At 36.3% G+C, this 22,472-nt stretch overlaps 1 protein-coding gene across 1 annotated transcript; it reads left to right on the plus strand.

The window, feature by feature from the left end:
- The first annotated feature begins 603 nt into the window (after positions 1-603).
- LOC135415439 (uncharacterized) lies at positions 604-1,315 on the plus strand. The gene is given in 2 exon segments (XM_064657551.1): positions 604-848; positions 850-1,315. Coding segments are annotated over 2 exon segments (648 nt in total). The 3' UTR covers positions 1,253-1,315.
- The last annotated feature ends 21,157 nt before the right edge of the window (positions 1,316-22,472 follow it).

The following is a 22,472-nucleotide window of genomic DNA, read 5'->3' on the forward strand; positions in this document are numbered from 1 at the left end:
AAGTGATAAAATTCATCTAGTTTCTTATCACTATGCAAAAATGCCCTCCCTACACCAGAAAAAAAAATTGGTTTCTGCCTCCTACATTTAATGTCAGTCTTATCAAACCACCATTCTCCAGCTGTTTCTGTTGCTTCTTTATGTGGCAAGAACAAATAATTTTCTCTAATGTCTAACAAAAGGAGAGTTTGAGTACTCCCCTGATTTGTATGTATGGCATGAAGTGATATGGAATTATTTACACTTGCATATTATATATAACTTTTAAGAGCTGGAGTCAATATTTGTGGAGGCTCCTGAAGAGTGAGTGTTTGGAACAAAAGATGTGGGTCACAGAGCCACCACTCAGAGAGTTAGCAATGACTAGCTGTAGCAGGTTGCTCATATTTCATGTCAACAGGAAAGCACTTGTAATTTTTTTCAGATAAGGCTACCTTCCATACATTCCCTCTTTATAGTCTAAGAGTTTATGTTCCTGCAAGACTCTCCAAATTTAACTCTTATCTTATGGTGTCACCCTCAATGCCTTGATGATGAGTAAAGAGGAAGCACATCTTATATATTTACATATTTATATATATACACACAAATGTGAAGTCAAGAATGTACTGTTCTTACAATTGCATTCTTAAAATTCTAATCATTATTGGTCCAGATCTAATTGTTACTGGGAAAGAAAGAAAGAATTGTAAAGTTAGAAAGTTTTCCTACAGGAAAAGTCTCAATAATAATAATAATAATAATAATAATCAGGAACAGTGTGGCCAGCAGGAGCAGGGAAGTGATCCTTCCCCTGTACTCTGCATTGGTGAGGCCACACCTTGAGTATTGTGTTCAGCTCTGGGCCCCTCAGTTCAGGAAGGATATTGAGGTGCTGGAGTGGGTCCAGAGAAGAGCAACAAGGCTGGTGAAGGGACTGGAGCATAAGTCCTATGGGGAGAGGCTGAGGGAGCTGGGGTTGTTTAGTCTGGAGAAGAGAAGGCTCAGAGGTGACCTCATCACTCTCTTCAACTACCTGAAGGGAGGTTACAGCCAGGTGGGGGCTGGTCTCTTCTCCCAGGCAACCAACAATAGGACAAGGGGACATGGGCTCAAGCTCTGCCAGGGGAGGTTTAGGTTGGATATTAGGAAGAAATTCTTTACAGAGAGGGTTATCAGGCATTGGAACGGCCTACCCAGAGAGGTGGTGGATTCACCATCCCTGGAGGTTTTTAAAAAGAGATTGGACGTGGCCCTTAGTGCCATGATATAGTAATTGGAGTTGGATCAGGGGTTGGACTTGATGATCTTGGAGGTCTTTTCCAACCCAATCTATTCTATGATTCTATGATTCTATAATAATAATAATAATAATAATAATACAGTTAAACTTGTTATTCACATACTTTTTGGTTTCTGCCTCTTTCCTGGGATTGTGTTCACCCTTCCCCTGCTCCACTTCCTGAGGCAAGTGGTTTCTTTATGGTTGAGGGGGAAGGTGTGTGTGGGGGGGTTGGAATGAATTGTCATTATTCACCATTTCTGAATTTACGTGATTACCCCTAAACCCAGCTTTGCCCAGTTCCAGGTCTGCATGTCTTTAAGAGACTATTAATGAGTTGTTTATAGCCATGTGGGCTCCATCGCCAGCCCCTTACCCTATCTCTTATCATTCTATATCTTCACTTCCATATACCACATCCTTTCCCCACTTTTCAGGGTCCTTATCACACCATGTCTATATTGCTTTATACTACATCATTATGTTAAGGGCATGAGCATCTCCTTATACAAGGAATAACTATTTTTATGTTTATTATTGCTATCTATATAGAACTGTAGTGGTGCCATGCAGCAATAAACAAGAAGCAAAACAAATCAGCCATAATAATTTGTATAATTAGAGAATTTGCTGTCAGGGCTAAGCCAAATAAACTAAAGTTGTTAAGAAAAGTTCAGATAAAGTCTGAACAACCTCAGTCATCATTATTCATCACAAAACTGTATTGACTGTAACATTCAAGGTTTTGGTAACAAAGATGGTGTCCTATGCTGAACATGGCTAATTCCAGTCATCCCTATAACAGCCATCCCTACATCTGAATCAGTAAATATTTACAGTATTTAGCAGTTGTTAAACAAAAGAATTCTATCTTGAATTCTATTTACTTCATTTTATTCTACAAATGGTAGAATAGTGGGTTTAGTGTATTAAGGAAATAGGGTACTTTGCTATACGTTTAAAATGTGGTGCCTCCTCCTAGGCTTTCAGTATTTATTTTATTCATTTACAAAGATATAATCGCAAATGGAACCCAGAAGAAATATAGGGCCTCCACAGTAAGTCAAGAAGGATTAGTCCTGAAATTTGAAACAAGTTATATTGTGTAAATTTCTATAAGGAGCACTGCTGGAATAGTTCCACAGGAAACAGAAAGTGGTCTTTGGGAATCTTCTATCTGTAGATAGAAGTATATTGCATTGTTGATAATCTATGGATATAGCTGTGTAGTGCAGTTTTGCCACTGTTAGCAACTGGACATAAGGTAAGCACAGAAAGTCCTCTTTATCTTGGTAATCTTCCTTTTTGATCTGAGCATCTGGATCGAGGAAGAAAGCAGAAACTTTATAGAAACTTGCAGAACGTTTCATTACCCAGCAGTAGACTGCCAATAGTGATGATCATGACTTTGTAACTCTGAAAGTAGTATTTGTCATAGAAATTAGCTATGGGATAATCTAATAAAGAAAATAATCATATGTTTTCATTCTTGAAGCAAAAATTTTGGGGAGGTTTATATAAATAATTTGATTTTTAATTATAGTATTGTGTATTTTCTCTGGAAATGTGAAAATTTTGTAATACCATATGGAAGTTGTTGCAATACATAGATGACCCAATTTGAGACTAATAGAAAAACCACCAAAATTTTAAAGGCAGGTAATTTAGTCGTCTTAAGTTTAGCTTCGTTATAATTTAAATTTATTTATATACTTTTAAATCAGGCAGTATTTTTGAAAGTCCCCCAGATGAACTGACACTTGATGATACCCTATTCAAGGTTAAAAGTATTTTTTTACTGTATGCTTGATGATAAGATAATCAGCTTTATAAACAATTGGGGATTCTTCAGCAAGTCATGAGATGGAAGCAGGAAAACATAATCTGCCAAAGAAAACTAAGTTTCCTGATGGCAGAGATATGAAGATGCAAAGTCCGTAACCGGGTTGAGAAGATCAGAGAAGGACATCTTCTGCTTTGCTCCCTAGTGTTCCTGTGGAGCTTTACAGTGCTTCTGATACAAGAATCCATGTTGGAATTTCATGAAGATTCACATTAACCATCAAGGACAAACATACTCCAGCCCTCCATTTCTTAAATGTACCATATTCTCCCCCAAGGGATATATCCGTCACCTGCTCAAATTTTCTTTCTGCCTGAAACCAGCTTTGTAGTGCCTGACAGTTACCTTGGGTAACACTAGAGGAATTTAAACCATTTTAAGTATCAGAGCATTTGGACCATGATATGGAGATAGCTGAGCACAAGCATTAGTACAGTTCATTTTTTTCATTTCATTTTTGTTCATTTTTGCACATGTGGTTGCAAGAGTAAAGGAGACATGTTTTCCTGCCTGTTTAAATATATAACCAAAGCATCTTTAAAAATGGTGTAAGTATCTTTAAGATTCTTTTATCCCAGTATATGGTACTAACAGTCTTACTTTACATTTCTCATGATTTAAAATGGACAATTTGCTATCTTTGGGAAAAAAACACCAGACTTGGTTCAGTACCTTATTCTAGACATAGCTGCATTTTCTTTTCTTCTAAGGAAAAACTCATTATCTGTCCAATTCAGGTGAATTGTTTCTAAATCTTTCCCCAGGTGTGAATCTCTAAATGCAAGGTGATAGGTCTGGTCACAGTTAGAAACTTTCTTTCTCCCTCCTGCTCTTCAGTTCCCTCAGAAGTCAATGTGTTGGCAGATGATTCCTTAGGTCAGGCAGCAGTTTCTGCCCTTGTTCCTGCTGGATATTTAATCCTCTTGTCAGTTAGAGCTATTGAATGTGTTCTTGTCCCTTTTTCCTTCATGATGGAAGGGGGCCAGCTGGCCAAATTCATTTCCTTCTTTCATATTTCATCTGACTTTCTAATTTTTGTTATCAGATGCACAAGGAAACACAGAACTTGGTTCTGTAAGTCTAAACAAATCCTCTTTTTCTCTGCATCTTTAGAAATGCCACATCCTACAGAAGTGTACATGTGTGCACGTGTGTTCGTTTTCCCTAAGCAAATTGTAGGTATGGCTAGATCACTGTGTACTTAGAAATACATGTTACCCCATACAGACTTGGTTCTTCCACTTTGCACAGCAAAGTATAAGCACAGTGATTCCACTGGTTGCAGTTTGCTCTCTATTCTGCTGCATTGATTCCCATAAAACACGTTTTCGGGCTCTTGGCATCTAGGACTTCTGTTATAATAGTAATCCCTTTGATTCTGGTTTAGAAGTTTACTATATGCATTAAATCTATACTATTAGGGACTTCTAGAAGGTCTGCTAAACATCCATTCTTGATATTTTGCGGCTTTATTTTCAAATGCAGTAATCAAAGATTGGAATTTGTTCTAAATAATCTAACAGGACTCTCTAGTCCCTGAACACGCAGGTATATTACCTTTAGAAGTAGTTCACGGATAATTTTAATCATTAATCGCTGAAAGAGTTATTGACTGATTATTCTTCTAGAAATTACAGAGTTGACTGAAGAGTGCTAAAAATTTAGTGAGCATGCAGTCTCATGGAAACCAGAATGATATGGATGCTACATAATGAGTAATTTAGAAAAAAAAATCAATCAGTTCTACCCAGCAATACCCTTGCAATATCAGAAAGAACTAGTATCTGCCTCCCACTGGATTCCTATTTAGAGACCATGGGTTACTGATTCATAATTCTGCTATGCGGCATTTGGGCAAAGAAACTGGCTAAAGCTCAACAGCTGAAGATGAGGAATTTTCAATTTTTGCTGATGCCAGTGTTATATTCCAAACACCAATTCACTAATAAAAATTATACTTCAAGTTATGGGTGATAGGAGAGAAATAAAAAAGAAAAAAAAAGGTTCTTCCTGTGTGAGAAAAGCCAGGTCATCAAGGTATATTTCAAATTCTGCAAATAAGAGTACCTGTTCCTCCAGTCAACATTATACTCCAAACATTGGAGTATATAGAACTATTTTTCAGATGCTTTTTGTGAAAAATCCATGTTTTCTGTAACGTGTTAAGCAATATATCTGTAGATTTCCTTGGTAAATTAAAAAAAAAATACAGCAAATGTTCTTAGCCTTAATATTTGCAGTGTACCACTGAAGAAGGTATCTTAAAGTTACAAAAGTCATGCACAGTCATGCACACATTAGGGTTTTGAAGTCTTAGTGACTCTGACTACAGTTTTGGTATTACAGGCTCCCTGTCTGTGCCTTATTGCAATATCCTTTGGTGTGTATGTACTGGTGTGACTGCTGCATCCATCCCTGTTCACTAGACACATCAAGTCGTAATCTCAGCTCAATGCAGAGATGAAGGAATCTAGAGTAAATGAAAAATCAGATGCCTCAAAGATATTTTGTACTCCTCTGTCAATAATCCCTTCATAGCCAGATCCAGATTGGTATATATCAAATTACTACAGCTACTTTTTAGAAGAAGAAATTCACGTTTTGAAGGTTTGGGGTTGTTGGGTTTTGTTTGGTTTTGGTTTTTAATTCTTTTCCTAGATATCCTACTCTACTATAGCATTTGTGTACTTTGTCATTTTTGTAAGATTTCAAATACTCTGACATGTCTGACACTCTTAAATTTTTCAGGAGAGACACAAGCTTTCGGACTTGGGACTTGCTTCAAAAAGCTTCCACAGGGGCTATAACTCCCCACTTCCATGCAGAGAGCACTTGAAATGCCAGATTAGGTGTTGAGACACCTCTCCCGGCATAGCTAAAATAGGGTTTCCTCCAGGTTTTTGCAGTATACTAAAAAAAAAAAAGGAAAAAAATTAAGGCAAAAAAAAATAGTTGTGAAATCAGAAATAAAAGGGGTAAAATGGGTATATTTTTGCAGCCTAGAGATGGTTTACTAACCCTCAGAGAGGAGAAAAGGGTAAAACATAAAAAAATAAAATTCTTGTCTACTTTAAGTCATTATCTGTTGCTTGCTGTGATGCTGTGATTACCTTGAGTAATGCATCCAGTTTGGGACATACAGATTACTGTAAAATGTAAACACCTTATAAAAAAATATGAAAGAGAATAATACTTTGAGGCTTAAAATGAGAGATTAATGGGGAATAGTTGAAGGTCTTGGCATGGTTTAGCCTAGCTAAATAAATATCACAGGAGAAAAATTTTAAAAACCATTTATGGTAGAAAAGGTCAAGGAGAGTGAAGGATTTGTACTGGGGTAGGACACAAGTTTAAAAGTTCAGTTTGATAAAAACATGGTGGGACAGTAGGAGAATTTAGAATACTTATATCCTAGAATGTTTAGTGAGTCAATATTCTGAACAGAAAGGCAAAAAAGTAAAGCCAAGCTAAAGAAAGTGAAGCTTTGAGGTAGATTGTCTAGGAGGACTACAGAATCTGTCTCTCTGAAGAATCTGAAGGTGACTAAACCAGATTAAAACAACCCTTCCCTTAAAAGTTATCCTTCCTTTAAAACGAGGACACATGAACTGGGTGACTTTTGAAAGTCTCCTTGAAACTACATATCTTCAATGCAATGAATAAATGAAAATTTATTAATGTTGAATGTTAATAAATGGAGAAAAAAACCTTTATGTTCTGTTTCCTGAGCTTTTCTAACTTCATTCTATTTTTTTGGGATATGTTAATATCTTAATAAGGGCTGTTAAATACTAAGAAATGGGATGCTGCATGAAGAAATAAAAAAGTCCAATGCATTTAATTAGTGATGCTCCTTCTTTCATGGCTTTGTTATTTCTTAAGGATAAAATGAGGCACTTACCCCCAGGCCACAGCCCTGTTACACTGCGGCTGCCAAGCAGTGCTGGACGTGACCAAGGCCTGAGCTTGAGCCTCCCTGAGCCAGGAGGAAGCACCTGTGGAGGCTCCTTGCAGCCTGCTTCCACCCAGCTCCATCCCAGCTATCAGGGCCGGGCCCCAAGGCTGCCCCTTTGCAGGGCTTTGTACCTGCTGCCAGCACCTGTTCAGGAGTAACAGCTTAGGAATAGTAGTTGATCTTTTTGCTTGCTTGTTTGTTGTCCCCTTGTGTTGTATGTTTTCTAATCCCCGGTGTTTTATAATTTAAACCTTGCATATGGTCTACGTAGATCTCCAAATGAGTATTTGCCTACAATCTCCACAGTGGCCTCTGCTGACAAATTGCTGAAGGGGGCAGCATGATGAACACTGAAGTGCTACAGCATAATATGCAGGCAAAATGATAGAGGCCATGTTATCTCATTGAGTTGAAAAATTTACAGTGCAAGTTTGAACAGCTGCAGTACTTTGTTTAGTCACTAGTGCTGAAGTCTTACATAAATGTTATTGACTCCAAGAAATATTGGGAAATATTTGCATTTTTAGTTAATGAACAAAAGTGGGGAGCACTGGAAGGGAAATTATCCTTTGGCATACGCTGTAAGGTTTCTGGGTTGCACCATTGAGGAGTATATTGACAAACCACTGACATACAGAAACATAGATGTGATCAGTGAAGAATAATGAATAGTATTATAAGTACATAGGGAAATATGCCTTGTTATTACCATTTAAAAATAACTTTAGGTTGTGTAGCAATAACTTTCTTTCTTGGAACATAAAAGGAAAGACAAAGAAAGATAAAGGAATAAAAATGCTGAGACAAAATGCCCAGTCCTAGGACACTTACTTGTGTAATAAGCTGTACAGACTCATTAGAACTCATAATTTTTGGGGGCAAAAAAATGACCTGTTTTGGAATACAATGCAAAATTGGGGAAATAATTGAATATTCTGCTTTAAGAGCCATTTCAGAAAAAATGTTTCAATTTGTCTGTATTTTCTTCTGTAACATGGAGCTCAGAAGGCCGGAAAGTCTTTACTGTTTACCAGATCTTTGATGGAGAGCTTGAAAAGCCTGAAAGCATCCATGTCCTGCCTCTGAGCTCTGATCCCAGCTCTGATGGGGATCTGACTGTAATTATGTGCATAAAAACATGTTTAAACACAAATTGTCAGGCAATATTTTGTAGCCTTGAGTTTATAGAGTCATATGTTCCCTGCATTCAGGCTACCTAACACTTGTCTCTGGACACAACTGGTAACTCAAGGTAAGAGGGGGGGTTTAATTTTTAAATTTGTTAGTGTATGAAATAACTGCAGCGCTGCAGCACTGCAGCTCCCCAGAGTGGAGTAGGTCTGTTATTTTACAGCATTAATCTGAATGTCCACATTGCATGCCTTGGGGCATTCAAAGAGTGTGACTGAATCTGCAAAATATATTACCGAATAGTGATGGAATACCACAAGTATTGGAGAACAATCTAAATGTTAAAACTTGTCCAAACCAACCGTTATATGGTCCTGTTACAATCTGCTTAAATGTTGCAGAAAGAACTTCAGATTCGAATGTTCCCTGAGCAAAATTAAAACTCACACAAGTTATCTGTTGATATCAAAAACTGATTTTATTAATTGCTAAGAAATGCAAAGAGGAAAAAATAAGAAAAGGTTAGAAAAAGCTAAGATTACTTCTAGAAGCAGAGAAAAGATACCACCAAAACTACATTTCCACTGAGATGGTGTGTGTGGGAGGAGAAGCAGTTTCTGACTATTTTTCCTGTCTCTGCCGCTTTTCAATGTTATCTCTTTAGCTGGAAGGGGTGGGGGGGGCTCGCTGCTCACCTTGAGCCGTGTCCCAGGCTGTGCAGGGTCCCAATTCAGCAGCACCTTTCGGCCCTCAGAAATATGGCAAGGATAGAGGGATGAGATATAACTCACGCATGTGGCATGGTGGGCCTCAGTTCTTTTCCAGGCCGGCACAGTTTCAGTCTCTGGTGACAAGTAGGCAGCACGCAGTGGCGGAGGAACGGTGAGGAGAGATTCTCGGCTACGGTAACCAGTTCTCTCTTCCTTTCCTCTCCCTGATTTTGCAAAATCTTTCCGCAACTTTTATAGTGTTCAAAGGAGGTTGTAGGTGGTTTCTTGGCACATAGCCCTATTCAGGTGTTTGAGGAGATATGATAACCATAAACAATAGCAGGATCTTTCGGCAAGAAAGCTCCAGGAGGAAGCTCTGGTGAGAGCTTCTGGTAGAAAGCTGATAGAGAATTTTTGGTAGGAAGATTTGACAAGCAGAAAAAATGGTGAAACATTATTTTTTGCCATTTCCATATTATCTCTGTGTTACAGGTCCCTGATATCTACATCTCCCAAACCAAGTATGGACATTGCCTCCAAAAGTTTTAACTGGTATTAAACTGTGTTGAAACAGAGAGTGAGGTCAACGAATAAAATCCTTGATCCTATTAGTAGTATCATGTTTGAGGTGTCTCTCTGGGGGAGGAGGGGACTTGTACTGCAAAAACAGACAGTTATAACTGTGTCATGTGAATGTTGGAAGCTTCATTAAACTGGTGTTTTATTGGAATATTTTGTCCTCCATAAGCTCAACTTTTCAAAATACGTTTTTGACCATTGTTAAAAAAGCTCATTGTTTGCTAGAAAGAGGAGCTTGGTGCTATACAGGGTAAAATAATTTCTCCAAGAAAAACAGAGTGCATGATGATTTAATAAACTGAGCAAACTGGAGTTTCTTCTATAGCCTTCTCATTGAAAAACTAGGCGATGACACAGATGACCAATAGTTTATAGGTTTGAGGCTAAGTTCTTTCTTAATTGGAGGTTGTTAGTCAATCAAATTTTCTGCCATCATAAATTACTGGAAATCACTGCACTAGGAATACATACATTGTTACAGAGAAAAAATTGCATAGAGCTGAAGGACTCAGAGCTAACAATAGGAAGGGCAGTGAAGGGCTGGGTTTGTATGTATATCCTGTATCCCATCTCCAAAATTTTTCTTACAGACAAAATATGAAGATCACGTAGCTTGAAGGCTAGCAAACTGGCTTAACAAACAGGAAAATTAGGAGGCATAGCAAGTCACTGATGTCCTTTTGCGCTTGCAAAGAATAAACTCAATACTGATCCTAATGGCCCAGAAAGAAGCAGAAGTTTCATGTGGGGAAAGAAAGAAAGATGTAGGACTGCTGGATGTTGCAGTAGTTATGCATCCGAGGCTTAAAGGCCTTTTTTGGGCAAAAAAAACCAAAATTCCCCCACCAACACCTCCCCCCCCAAAAAAAAAGTCCCACAAACAAATCCCAAAACATACAAAACCCACACAAAACCAAACAAATGAAAATATTCAAAGAAGCTCTGAAGTTCTTCCAGCCTCATGAATGCAATGGATACAAATTAAATGAAAAAAGCAGTACCAGGACCGCTTTTGAGTAAGTTGCTGTCTTTTATTTCCCATTTGGGAAAGAGTTAATTTAGAAACTGTTAATCCTTTATTTTGCAGGAAGCATCTCAAAAAGAGGTAATTGATCACAAAAGCAGAACATTGTTTCATCCTTGAAACCTTCATGCTGTCTACTGTTGCTTACATTCAGTAGCAGAATTAGAATTAGATGAAAAAGAGGTTATTACTTTAATCTGTCAGCACATTTTTATTGGGTTTTGCTGCATGTCTTGGGAACGTAGGACTCGTGCATAGTGAGCAACTGTGTAATAAAAGCTGAATCCAGGGAACCTTACTTCCATGCTACAAGCCAACAACAACTTAAAATAACCTTATGGCTTCATATTCCTCAGATGCTTCTTTTTTTCCCCATTCTTTTAAAGTGCAGTAAGAGGGACTGTGGACATGTTTTCAGTTTCTCCTGTCAGTCTATCAGATCAGCCTGAGCTATACATAGAGTGATGGAAGGGAAAAAATAAAGAAAGGCAGCTTTTATGCATAAAAGAGCCAATCTCTTTTTCTTCAGGAGTCCAGACTGTCAACTGAGTCCAAGCCTATGAGTACAAACAAAAAAAACATAATACCTGCATAATTCTACTTCATAGCAACCATGTCTACTGGACTTAAAAACGCAGACCTTCAATAAATAATGGCAAAGTGAAGATTGATTCTGACCAAATTAGAATTAATAATAACCACATCAGTAGCAATAATGATGACTAAAAAGCTAACAATAACAATAATATTAAGATGTCTTTACATTGTAGGTGTAATCATTGCTATAGGACTCACAAAGTTGTCAGCTCTTCTGTGGTCCAGACTACTCTTTAGTCTTTTTCGCACACAGAGCAAAAATATGGATCAAAGGATAAAAAAGTGATGCAAACAAGAGGACAATGTTCATTCTGGGGTAAGATTTGATTGTATATGTGAGTGAAAAAAACAGCATGATCTAGCCTAGTGTTTTGAAAAGATGTGAGATCTCCCAAAAATATCTCCAATTGTATTCCTTCTTATCTAAATGGATGAGCTGACTTATTTCTTTTCAAGAAAATGAGCAAAGTAAAATTTAAAGAATATCTGGAATTTCTTATACTATTTACTATTTTTTGCTTGGAATAGAATGAAAAATAATGAAAAAACTTAACAGTTCCAAACTGTAAAAGATTCTATACATCAACAAAGTATCATTTCCACCCCTCTCCTCTATTTCAGCCTGATGCTTTAAACCCTCATTACATTCAAAAGCACACAACAATCTGCCCAGCCAAGAAAGTAATGCAAACCTTTTTAAATTTGGTTATAGATGATACTCCTAATTTTTTTCTAATAAAAAACCAGTTATATTTTAGTTGACTTTAATCAAGGTAACAAATTTGATTTTTACTTTCATTGTCTTAGCAGAGATATCAGTTTCAGATATGCACCATTGTTGCAGATCAATGTATGATACATATGATAAACAAAAGTATCCATTGATATACCATAGAAAATTCAGAGATTTATTTATTTGTTGTGCTGTGTTAAATTCCTTACAAAAGATATTTCTTTAAAACTAGCTGATACATATTTACGTGATGTATACAGATAAACATATCTATTGTTATACAGGAGTATGTATAAAAACATATATTAGCATACAAGAGTATAGAAATACATGAAATGGATACATAGAACTCACTGTCATGACTATGTAATTGTTGTCCTTTTAAAAAATAATTTTCTAATTACTAAGAATAAATAGATTTGAAATGAAAAAAGTTGGTTGTTTGATTTTTTTGAATGCATCTATATTTTAGAGATTGGAATTTATTCCTATTTGAAAATAAACATCTAGATTAACATTTTTTATTCTTCTAATATTTTAAATAATTGTTTCATACTATTATTTTTTACATTCATTTTCAGAATTTTTTTCTTCCTTTAACTTCCAGGTTTTGTACACCAATGTTACACAAAATTTTCACAGTTATTCTCATAGGAAGAATACATAAAAACAATACAGTTAATGTTATTAATGTTTTACTTATGGTCTCAATGATCTTTTTAAGACCTGGTACCATAAATCCATGGCCATTGATGAGTGTCTTAAGGAAAAATGTGTTTCATAACTACAGTTACTTTTATATGCTATTTATTGAAACAGTGCTCTTACATGGGTATTTTTTGTTACTATTATATTAACTGGCCAGAAAAAAACTGGAAAAATGGTAGCTGAATAACAGCAAAACTTTACTGAGTTGTGTGTAATTTTTTATCAGATCTTTTCAAATTTGTTATCTTCATGGAACATCTTATTCTCATCCTTAATTTTATATCATGTATTTGAAATGCAGTAGTAGGAGGACAAAGTTAAGCAATGTTTTCTAGTTAATCAAAAAGTGATTCCATGTAGCAATAAAGAATTTTTTATGTATACAGATACAAATATTTTTCTGTTTCACATTATTTTATTAAATTGAAACAGACAAAAAAAAAGATCTTTTAATATTTCCAGAAGATACTTGATATTCTACTGTATTTTCAAACTGTAGCTGCAAAAGTTTTTGCTCCAAAATTTTAATTCAATTATGAATCAGAAGTTCTGGTTAAAGAATAATGATTTAATATTAGATGGCGTAGCTACAGTCTTTTAGGTGATCTGTATTCATAGTTGTAAACTGAGGTTGGTCCTTTGACTTAAGTGAAAGTGTGCCAAATTGTACCAAGGTAGAACAAAAGAGAACCAGTATTTTTATTGTGTGATTAGTTATCAATAAAAAATTTTCTTAAAGATATCTTTTCCTTCATTTCTTTGGTGTGATACAGCAGCCATATAACCTATGTTCTAACTCTGCTGCAGATACACAAAACCTAGTGTCACAGATAATCTCTTGGGCATCTCTCTGTATCAGCTGTTATCCTTGTTCATGCAGACACGCTGGTAGGGACAATGGAAATATTTTTTTTCCCAGTGTCCCACATGAGGCAATAATGCTATTTGACCTTTAGTAGTCGAATTAGTCCCATTTACATGTCTCCATAAATTGCACTGCAGCCCTGGAAAATATCACTTGATTCCTGAGATACCTGTATTTTTTAACTGACAAATGTATCTATATTTTATTCCAGGTCCTTCAAATATACTAGTCAGGTGATTTGACATAGTGAAAGATAAAATTATCACTCAGAATACTTATTTTACTTCTTTTACAGTCCCAAACCTTAGATTCTTTTACAGCCAAAATGTCTGATACAACATTATGCAAAAATAGAGCAGTGAAACAATTGCATATATTTAGTAGAATTTTAGTGCAATTTTAATAATCTAACCACAGAAATCAACTTTCAAGATCAAAACACCTCCTCCAAGCAAAATTATTAAAATGCTTTGCTCATGGTGTTGCACAAGGGATTTCTACTGTTTCCAAACACTCACACTTTGCCTGTGGATCTGTGGCCTGCTCATAGTGTGTTGTATCTCATGGATGATGGCAAAAAGGACGAGAGTGTGCACAGTATGTCTTCTAAGTACTTTAGAAGGAGTTCTCCCCTTAGAGCTAACATATTTCATACTTACCATTCTTTTTAATGCAGATTTAAAACCACAGAACTTTCTTAATTGCACACCAATTCTTTGTATTAATCATTACTGTCACCATCACTTATCTGAAAGTCGTCTTCATAGTGAGATAATCTGAAAAGATCAAAAATGAAAGCCCAAGATAAGTTGGGGTTTTGGGGGGTTTAGTCATGTTTTGGGGTTTTTTGTGGGAGTTTCTTTTTTTTTTTTCCTTTTTTTGGGGGGTAAGGAAAGATTCATCTACGTGTCTTGAGTTAAACAGCTTCTTATTTTTTCCAAGGTTAAAAAAGGATGAAACTAGCACACCGGCCCATCTGCATGTGGTATAACTTATCAAAGTTAATAAAAACCCTCATACAGTTTCCTGACATTCTGTAATCATTATCAAGTCCATTTGCATTTCCCATCAGAGATGTACCCAAATGTGTGGAATTGGCAGTCATTTTTCAGAAATCTTTAAAAGTGAGATAGCCATGTTCCATTTATAAAATGAACTTTGAAAGGCAGACTCTGGATTATGCTTTGCATAATCAGCCTAATGGATTAAGAAGCTCATTTACAATATAAAGAACCTAAAACGGGCCTGATAAAACCTTGATTATAGTTACGGTTTGTGAAAGAGATGACATCTGTTTCTGCCTGAGACTAAACCTATGATTTGGGCTCAGTGAGTAAAGGAAGATGCTGTTAGTTCTAAAACAAGTTATAATGAAATGTGAGCTTGCTTTCAGGTTCTGTAATATGTTAGCTCACAGATTGTAGCTTCTAGAAAAAAAAAGTCAAAAAGAAGCATCGGTCTCTTTGCTTCATTTACCACTCATCCCTCTAAAGCATTGATTTTCTACTGCTTCACATTTGCTTGTGTTGGAAAGTGAAAGTGCAATGTAGACACAGAATTCACTTATACAAAATAATGAACTACTCTGTAACATTCAAATAATACACAAGAGAACTTGAGAACCTCTAATTACTTCTTATTATTTAAAGCCTAGTGAAATAAAGATACCATGATAGACAAGGAAATATGAAGTGTTTCATTTTCTCTATATTCTTCTCATAAAACAAAAAATGTATTAAAAATGAAACATTGATTTCTATTGGCATAATTCTGCTAACTTCAAATGTTACCTTGATTTTTGGGCTTTTAATAATACAGAGTGTCAAAGGGTAATTGTTTTAAAACATCTGGCATTCACTTTATTTGTCATGTTTATAAAACAATTTTCTGCAAATTACCATACATATCCACGGTGCTGGGTCTGGGTTTTCTCTGAAGGTTTTCAATATCAAGCTCCAATGAACACCAATCTCAGTTTTACAGGTAAACTTTGAAATTAAATTATCCTTGTGAAAATTCTGCTATTCATATATCAATGTTAATCTGTTTTTTAAAATAATTTTACTGATTTTTAACATCTCTTCTTTACTTAGCTCAAAATATAGTCCTAAGAAACTCTGGAAGAAGAGAAAAAAGGGATGTAATATTTTCATTTAATTTGATGATAATTAAGCAACTGTGACTTTTGGTCAGAATATTTGGTTTGGTTTTGGTTGGTTCTTTGCTTTGTATTTTTTTCCCATAAAACTGAAAGCTTTATTTCTTACTAATTATCAAGAACAATTATAAAGATTTATTCTTTAAAAAGTTTTATTGGCCTCACCTCTCCACAAGATGTTGTATAGTGAAAAGTTTTAAACCAGACATTTAAATTCAATGTAAGGCTCTAGGTGATTTTTCTGTTAGCCATCAGTTCCTTCCCAGAGGTTTCCATTTACAGAAAATATAAGGGATTTTTCAGTTGGTTATTTTTGACAAAAATAAAAAAAAAGTAAATCTGACAAAAAAAATCGTATTGCTCATCTTCTTCAGCGATACAGGTTTTATTTCTTGTTTAACTCTTAAACCAAATCACTATCCACCACCATATTGCAGCCTGTAAAATCACAAGACTTTAGGTTAGACCATCAAAAGAGATGGGGTATATACTTCATTTATCTGAATCTACTCTTTCCTGCACACATTATTGCCCAAAGGACTCCTGTATTCATGACATGCTAGTTATATAAAACCTTTACAGCTTCAAAGTCAAATGCTTCCTTAAAAAATTGAAAAAGCATATATGGAAGAGAAAAGACTGAGAGACAGCAGGGTATACCACCTCAGTGATGGAGAATTCCTCAGAAGGCACAGAATAGTGGCCCGCAGTTGCTACCCTGAAACCCTGTAAGGGCTCTACGAGGTGCTGGAGATGCAAAAATGAAATTGTCTGTAGTCATTTTGTGAACACATGTATTTCATCAGTTGGAGATATGCTCCACATCTTTCAAACTAAGAGCTGATGTTGACTGTTGCTTTTAGACTTTCCTTTTCTCTCCTCTAGAAAGAGAAGCCATAGTAGCATTGGCTGTCAATGTCTGGTAGATAAGAAAAAAGGATGGTGTCCAGTTCTGCCAGGCAGTTCTGCTGTGCAACATGTCAGCTGGCAAAAAAGTAAGACTCTAGTGTATTCATTGGTACAATAGATGAGCAGCTGCGTAAGGGAAGGGAAGTCTAATCAATGTTTACGTTTTTAATGATATCTGGTGGAAAAATGGGAGGTAGCTGGAAAGATGATTTTCCCTACTTCTGATCATAACCACTGTCTTGATGTGAATGCAACATTTCAGTTGAAAAATCCAAGTCTTAATAATAAAATTTGCATCTTTTGAGCACAGCTGGTCTTGAGGCCATCATGTATCAACTGGATGTCAGCTCAAGACCTCCATCCAAAAGTTGAACACTACCACATAGTAATCCTAGCTATTCTTCACACCACACCACACTTTCATGTATGTCATATGAACTGGCCACACTTTTGACTTGTAAAAATTGTTCAGAGGAAAAACACTCACTTGGGAGCACGTGAGAAAAATCTGACTCGGGAACCAAGGGTCATATCGAATACTCCTGACCCCAGTTTAAATAGCAGATGATGCAAAAAAAAGACAGAGCAATATGAGTGATTGACATATCTTAGAACACAGATAAGAGAAGACTCCATAAAATTTTGCTTTTTTTTTTTTTCTAATGATGAAGATGAGAGGTGACAGTGTTCATTTTGGAGCAGTTATCTCTGAATCTGTTGAAACAGCATTGAAAGCAATGTCTTGGAACTAAATGTTTTTTCAAATGACAGAAGTGACTTGTATATAATTTTTTCCTTTCCTAATGAAGTATCAGAAGATTTTCATTCAGACAATGGTTCACGGTTATTTTGTGTGGAACTGTGGTACAGGAACAGCATCTACATTATTTCACATTGCTGGAGCAAATATGTTGCTCTCATGAGTTTATAAGCTGGGTAAGCTGGATTCTTTGTCTTGGATCATCACTAAAACCCAATACAGAGTAAAATTTAGCCTTGAAAACTCTGAGCTTGGAGGGCAGAAACTACCTAGAAAGTGTGTATGAAGTGTGATCAGGAAATGCAAACATTCAGTATGTGAGATGTACAACTTCTTTTGTATTACCAGGAAATGCACGAAACACAGTACTCTCAAAAGCCAGATAATTAAAACCATCTCTGTTCTGACATGCCCAAGGGAATCCTGTAATTGTTAGTCACTACATAAGTATCAAACTTGAAGAGCAGTTTTAGCAACATATCAGACAATTGTCAGGTATCCATTACTGTGACATGCTATTTGCATTACCTTTAATGATTTGTCCGTTTTATCATATACTTTTTTGCATTGCAAGCACAGCACAAAATAATGCAACCCCTGGCTTTAACAAGGGACTATCATCATGTTTTATAATCCATCATTTTTCATAATCCATAGGAAAAAAATATAGCATTTACACATTTAATATAGAAAAAGCAACTGAAAATGGCAGCTAATGAAAAGGTAAACCAAACAAATAGCTGGAGCAAATGCGCACATGCACTGGCACACCCTTATTCCCTAACTTGTCTCAGCAAAGCTGAAGGAAACCTGATTATGCTGATAAGGCTTCCTTGAGAGAAAAATAAGGAACAACCCCTGAGATATCTCTTAGGTATAGAGGAAATGATAGATCGAACAGTTTTATATGTCAGCTCTGCGACTGAGGAGTGACATACTATGGATGAGGAAAAGGTTTTTGCTTCACTTTTTAAATTGAGAAAATACAGCAAACTTGACTTTATACCTGCAAGTTTATGTCCTGCTTAATCTTAGGGAAACAGATACCTAATTGTTTCAACCTTTGAAGAAGGAGTACTTAGCAAGGTTTCTGTAAGTAATTCTTGATAATGTCTGCACTATCAGCAATATTCTGTTGTTATTTAGATCATTAAGCCTCTAATGTGAACTAGTGCTGGTTATAGCCTTACAACAGGTCACTTTGTTATTTCTTTAACTGTCCCTTATATTACAAAGACAACAAAACAAAACTATACCATATCAAAGCCAACACCCACCACCCCGCAGGGTAAAATTTCAAATCTATTCTGACACAACTATTTGATTTCTGTTTAAAAAATATTTCCCATTAAGACATTTACTCTTGGCTCATGCATTACATTTTCTGAGCATTTAGTGGTGAATCCATTAAATCACTTATGAATTCAAATAAATTAAAGCAGGCTTCTTTAGGATATTCAACACTTGTGTCAGGCAGATCTTCACCTCAAAGGATTTTAAGAGAAAATTATGCAGGCAATTACATCTTTCCATTAAATTAATTAAAACATTTTAAATAGGTTATATTTTAAATGGTTATTAAAAACAGACTTTAATCTCAATTGTTGTATTTAACAGTTATAATTATGTAGGATTTATGAGTTTTTGTCAACAAATTAGAGAACTCTTCAGAGAGATATTAAGACATTGCAGTTACTTTAATCATTCAGTCCTTCTTATGTACATTTAGTTGCTTATGGTGATTTCTTGGATTCTGACAATCCTGTTAGAAGATGTAAGTTAGCTCAGCACCTTCTAATGTCCAGATCTCAATAATATAGTTTCATAAAAAATATTAGCAAACACATCTCTAAACCAGCACCAAATGCACAATGTTTTCTGTTAGAATTCCTTTTAGTGCTAAAGTGTGTTTTCTGCAAAATTTATAATAATCAAGTGCAGGAACATACTGTGAGCGTGTCAACTGCTTCAAAAAGTATAAGCAAGAAATACAATAGCTCCTTACTGGCTTCCTGGAAAGAACAGGAGAAACAGCAATTTATTTCATTTGTTGTAACCTTGTGCTATTTATATGGAGTTGAACTATAGGTTCTTAGTATAATAGCATATAGCATAACACAGCATAATGTGCATTTTCTGCTACATAAAACTGTCACAAAAACCAAAACAACAATGACTTGAAAATGAGCATGGGAAAAAAAACCAAGTTGGTGTTTAGGCAGTGCTGAGTCGAATTTAAAAAAAAAAATTTGCTCATACCTGACCATTATCTTTGCATCTTAATGTGAGGAGGGTCTTGTTTTTTCTTGTTTTCATTTTTGTTAAATAAAAATAAACTGCACATCAAATTAATCACATCAAATTAGTTGTGTATGAGATCTTTTAAGAAAGTACTGTCATTATATATCATCACAGGACAAGCTGAACAGACCAAGTGTCTTCAGCCACTCCTCATACGGCTTCCCCTCAAGCCCCTTCACCACCTTCATTGCCCTCCTTTGGACGCTTTCCAATAGCTTTATATCTTTCTTGTATTGTGGTGCCCAAATCTGCACACAATATTCAAGGTGAGGCCGTACCAGTGCAGAGCAGAGCAGGACAATCCCCTCCCTCGACCGGCTGGCGATGCTTTGCCTGATGCCCCCCAGGACATGGTTGGCCCTCCTGGCTGCCAGGGCCTCATATTCAACTTGTCATCAACCAGGACCCCCAGGTCCCTTTCCATGGCACTGCTTTCCAGCATCTCATTCCCCATTCTGTAGGCACATCTGAGGTTACCCCATCTCAGGTGCAGAATCCAGCACTTTTCCTTGTTGAACTTCATATGGTTGCTGATTGCCCAGTCCCCTCATTTGTCAAGGTCTCTCTACAGAGCCTCCCTCTGAGGGAGTCAACAGCTCCTCCCAGTTTTGCGTCACCTGAAAACTTGCTTAGTATCCCTTCCAGTCCTGCATCCAAGTCATTTATGAAGATGTTGAAGAGCACAAGGCCCAAGATGGAGCCCTGTAGAAAACCTTCAGTGACAGGTTGCCAGTCTGATGTTACCCCATTCACTATTACCCTCTGCGCTCGACCCATGAGCCAATTGCTCACCCATCTCATGATATATTTATCCAGCTGTGTGCTGGACATTTAGTCCAGGGGGATCCTGTGAGAGAGTATCAAAAGCTTTACTGAGATCCAAAAAGATTACATCACTTGGCTTCCCTTGATCAACAGAGTGGGTTGCTTTGTCATAGAAGAAAATCAGGTTTGATAAGCAGGACTTTCCCCCCATGAAGCTGTGCTGGCTGAGATCAATGACTGCATTGTCTTTCAGGTGTTTTTCAATACCTCCCAGAATAATCTTCTCCGTAACTTTACCAGGCACTGAAGTGAGACTGACAGGTCTGTAGTTTCAAGCAGGGAACCTCCTTAAATCAAGATTAAAAGTACGAATACAAATTAAATCTTACATCTGACTCCATTTATCCCTCTTCTTCAATGCCAATCATTAAGTAGTGGATTCAGGAAAGAACTAGTGGGTTCTGTATTTTCTAATCTATCGAGTAGTCCTTTTCTTTTGGTCACGGGACACTCTCAGACAGTATGTTGTCTTCTGTTTTACGACCAACCTGATACAGATAACACAGTCACAAGAAGTTGATAATTGCCAACAACAGTCAGTATGACAGCTAATCACAATATGAAATAGTCATTAATTTCATTCTAGGTTGGATAATGAGAGACAGTTTTACTCCAATTAACTCTACCCTTACATATTCTGCTTGAGGTGACAGAGGTCGAAGGCAGTAGAAGTTAAGTTCATAATGATGAGTTCTTTGAGCAATTTTTCCCCTTTGTTTTAATACACATGTTCAGCCTGATGGAACTTTGGTAGAGATGGTCTACCAAATGTCTGCCATTGCTCAGTTAAGGGGTTTTGCTGTGTGTTTCCCTAAAGGCTTCCAGTAGTCACTTCCTGAGAGGTGGAATAAGCACTTTTCTTGATACAAAGTGCAGTGACAATGTCTTTTGCAAGAGAGTTTTTGAGCAGAGTGGTTAGCATCTTCAGTCAGATTCACAGCACAGGCAAAAACAACTTTTCATCTCCATTCTTATGGGATCTACTTACACCTAGTTTCTTCACAACTGTCACAGAATGAATTGCTACAGATAAGTCTTTCTGCAGCTAAAAAGACCCTTTCATCCTGTTTGGTTTGACAGAGTTGTCTAACTTCTTTGTAATCCCATTAAAAATCATTTTCTGATGGCCAAAAGCCAGTATAAAATCTTCATGACTGCATTTCTTCAGTGATACCTCTCATGGTCTCAACAATCAACTATTTTTTCATTGTCTGCATGATCTAACAGCTTTGCTGAGCTCCTTCCTGTGTTATCAGCTTCCATACAAGGACTCAAACGCACACACATACACAGAGAGAAGTGTATATACACTCAAGTTTCATTCCCTCACTTTTTGATTGAAACCTTTTTTCTAATAGATTGTGTGAAGAAATCAATTCCACACTCCTATCAAACCTGAGCAGCCATGCAGCAATTTCTGACAAGTTTCCATCTTCTCTCTGTCATGTTAATTGCACTGTCATTCATTTTATGGCTTCCATTGCATGTTGTGACTTATATTTTCTTCTTTCAGTTTGTGACCCTTGATTTTCTATTACTTATAGTCCTGAAGTAATTTTCCACATCTGCCTATAGTGAGAATCTGCTAGAGAAGGTTATGCTCAGGGAGTTGTACCAATTGGACTTATTTTTATTTCAGTCTCATTTTCCAGGGGTGAGTTAATTGACTGTTTAGGTGTTTTATTAGTATTTTGAATGTTCTGCAGGTTTAAAGTCAGAACTGTCAGTTCTTTGCAGAAGTAAAGTACATGTCAGTTGACCTCTGAAGATTTTTTATATTTGTAACATGGATCAGAAAACTCTATCTCCAGTGAATCATTATTTTAGCAGTATCTCTAAACATATAAAGGCTAATGCTTTTTTGTTTGTTTCATTTCTTTATTTCTCTTTTTTTTTATTTAAAAAAGAATTTAAATTTGTCTATAGATACCTTAGCAGAAATTTTACCTTGTAAAAAATACCTCAATAATCCCAGTTTTTCATTGACAACCAGGAAAGAAGTTTTCTCACCAGCCCATTTGTAAACATACCTTTTTGATTTTTAAACCTGGGGAGGAGTATTTTATAAATTTGAACATGTGATACAAGGAATCTGTAATACAGCTCGCTACTT

Source organism: Pseudopipra pipra, chromosome 1, assembly GCF_036250125.1.
Source record: "Pseudopipra pipra isolate bDixPip1 chromosome 1, bDixPip1.hap1, whole genome shotgun sequence".
NCBI lineage: Eukaryota > Metazoa > Chordata > Aves > Passeriformes > Pipridae > Pseudopipra > Pseudopipra pipra.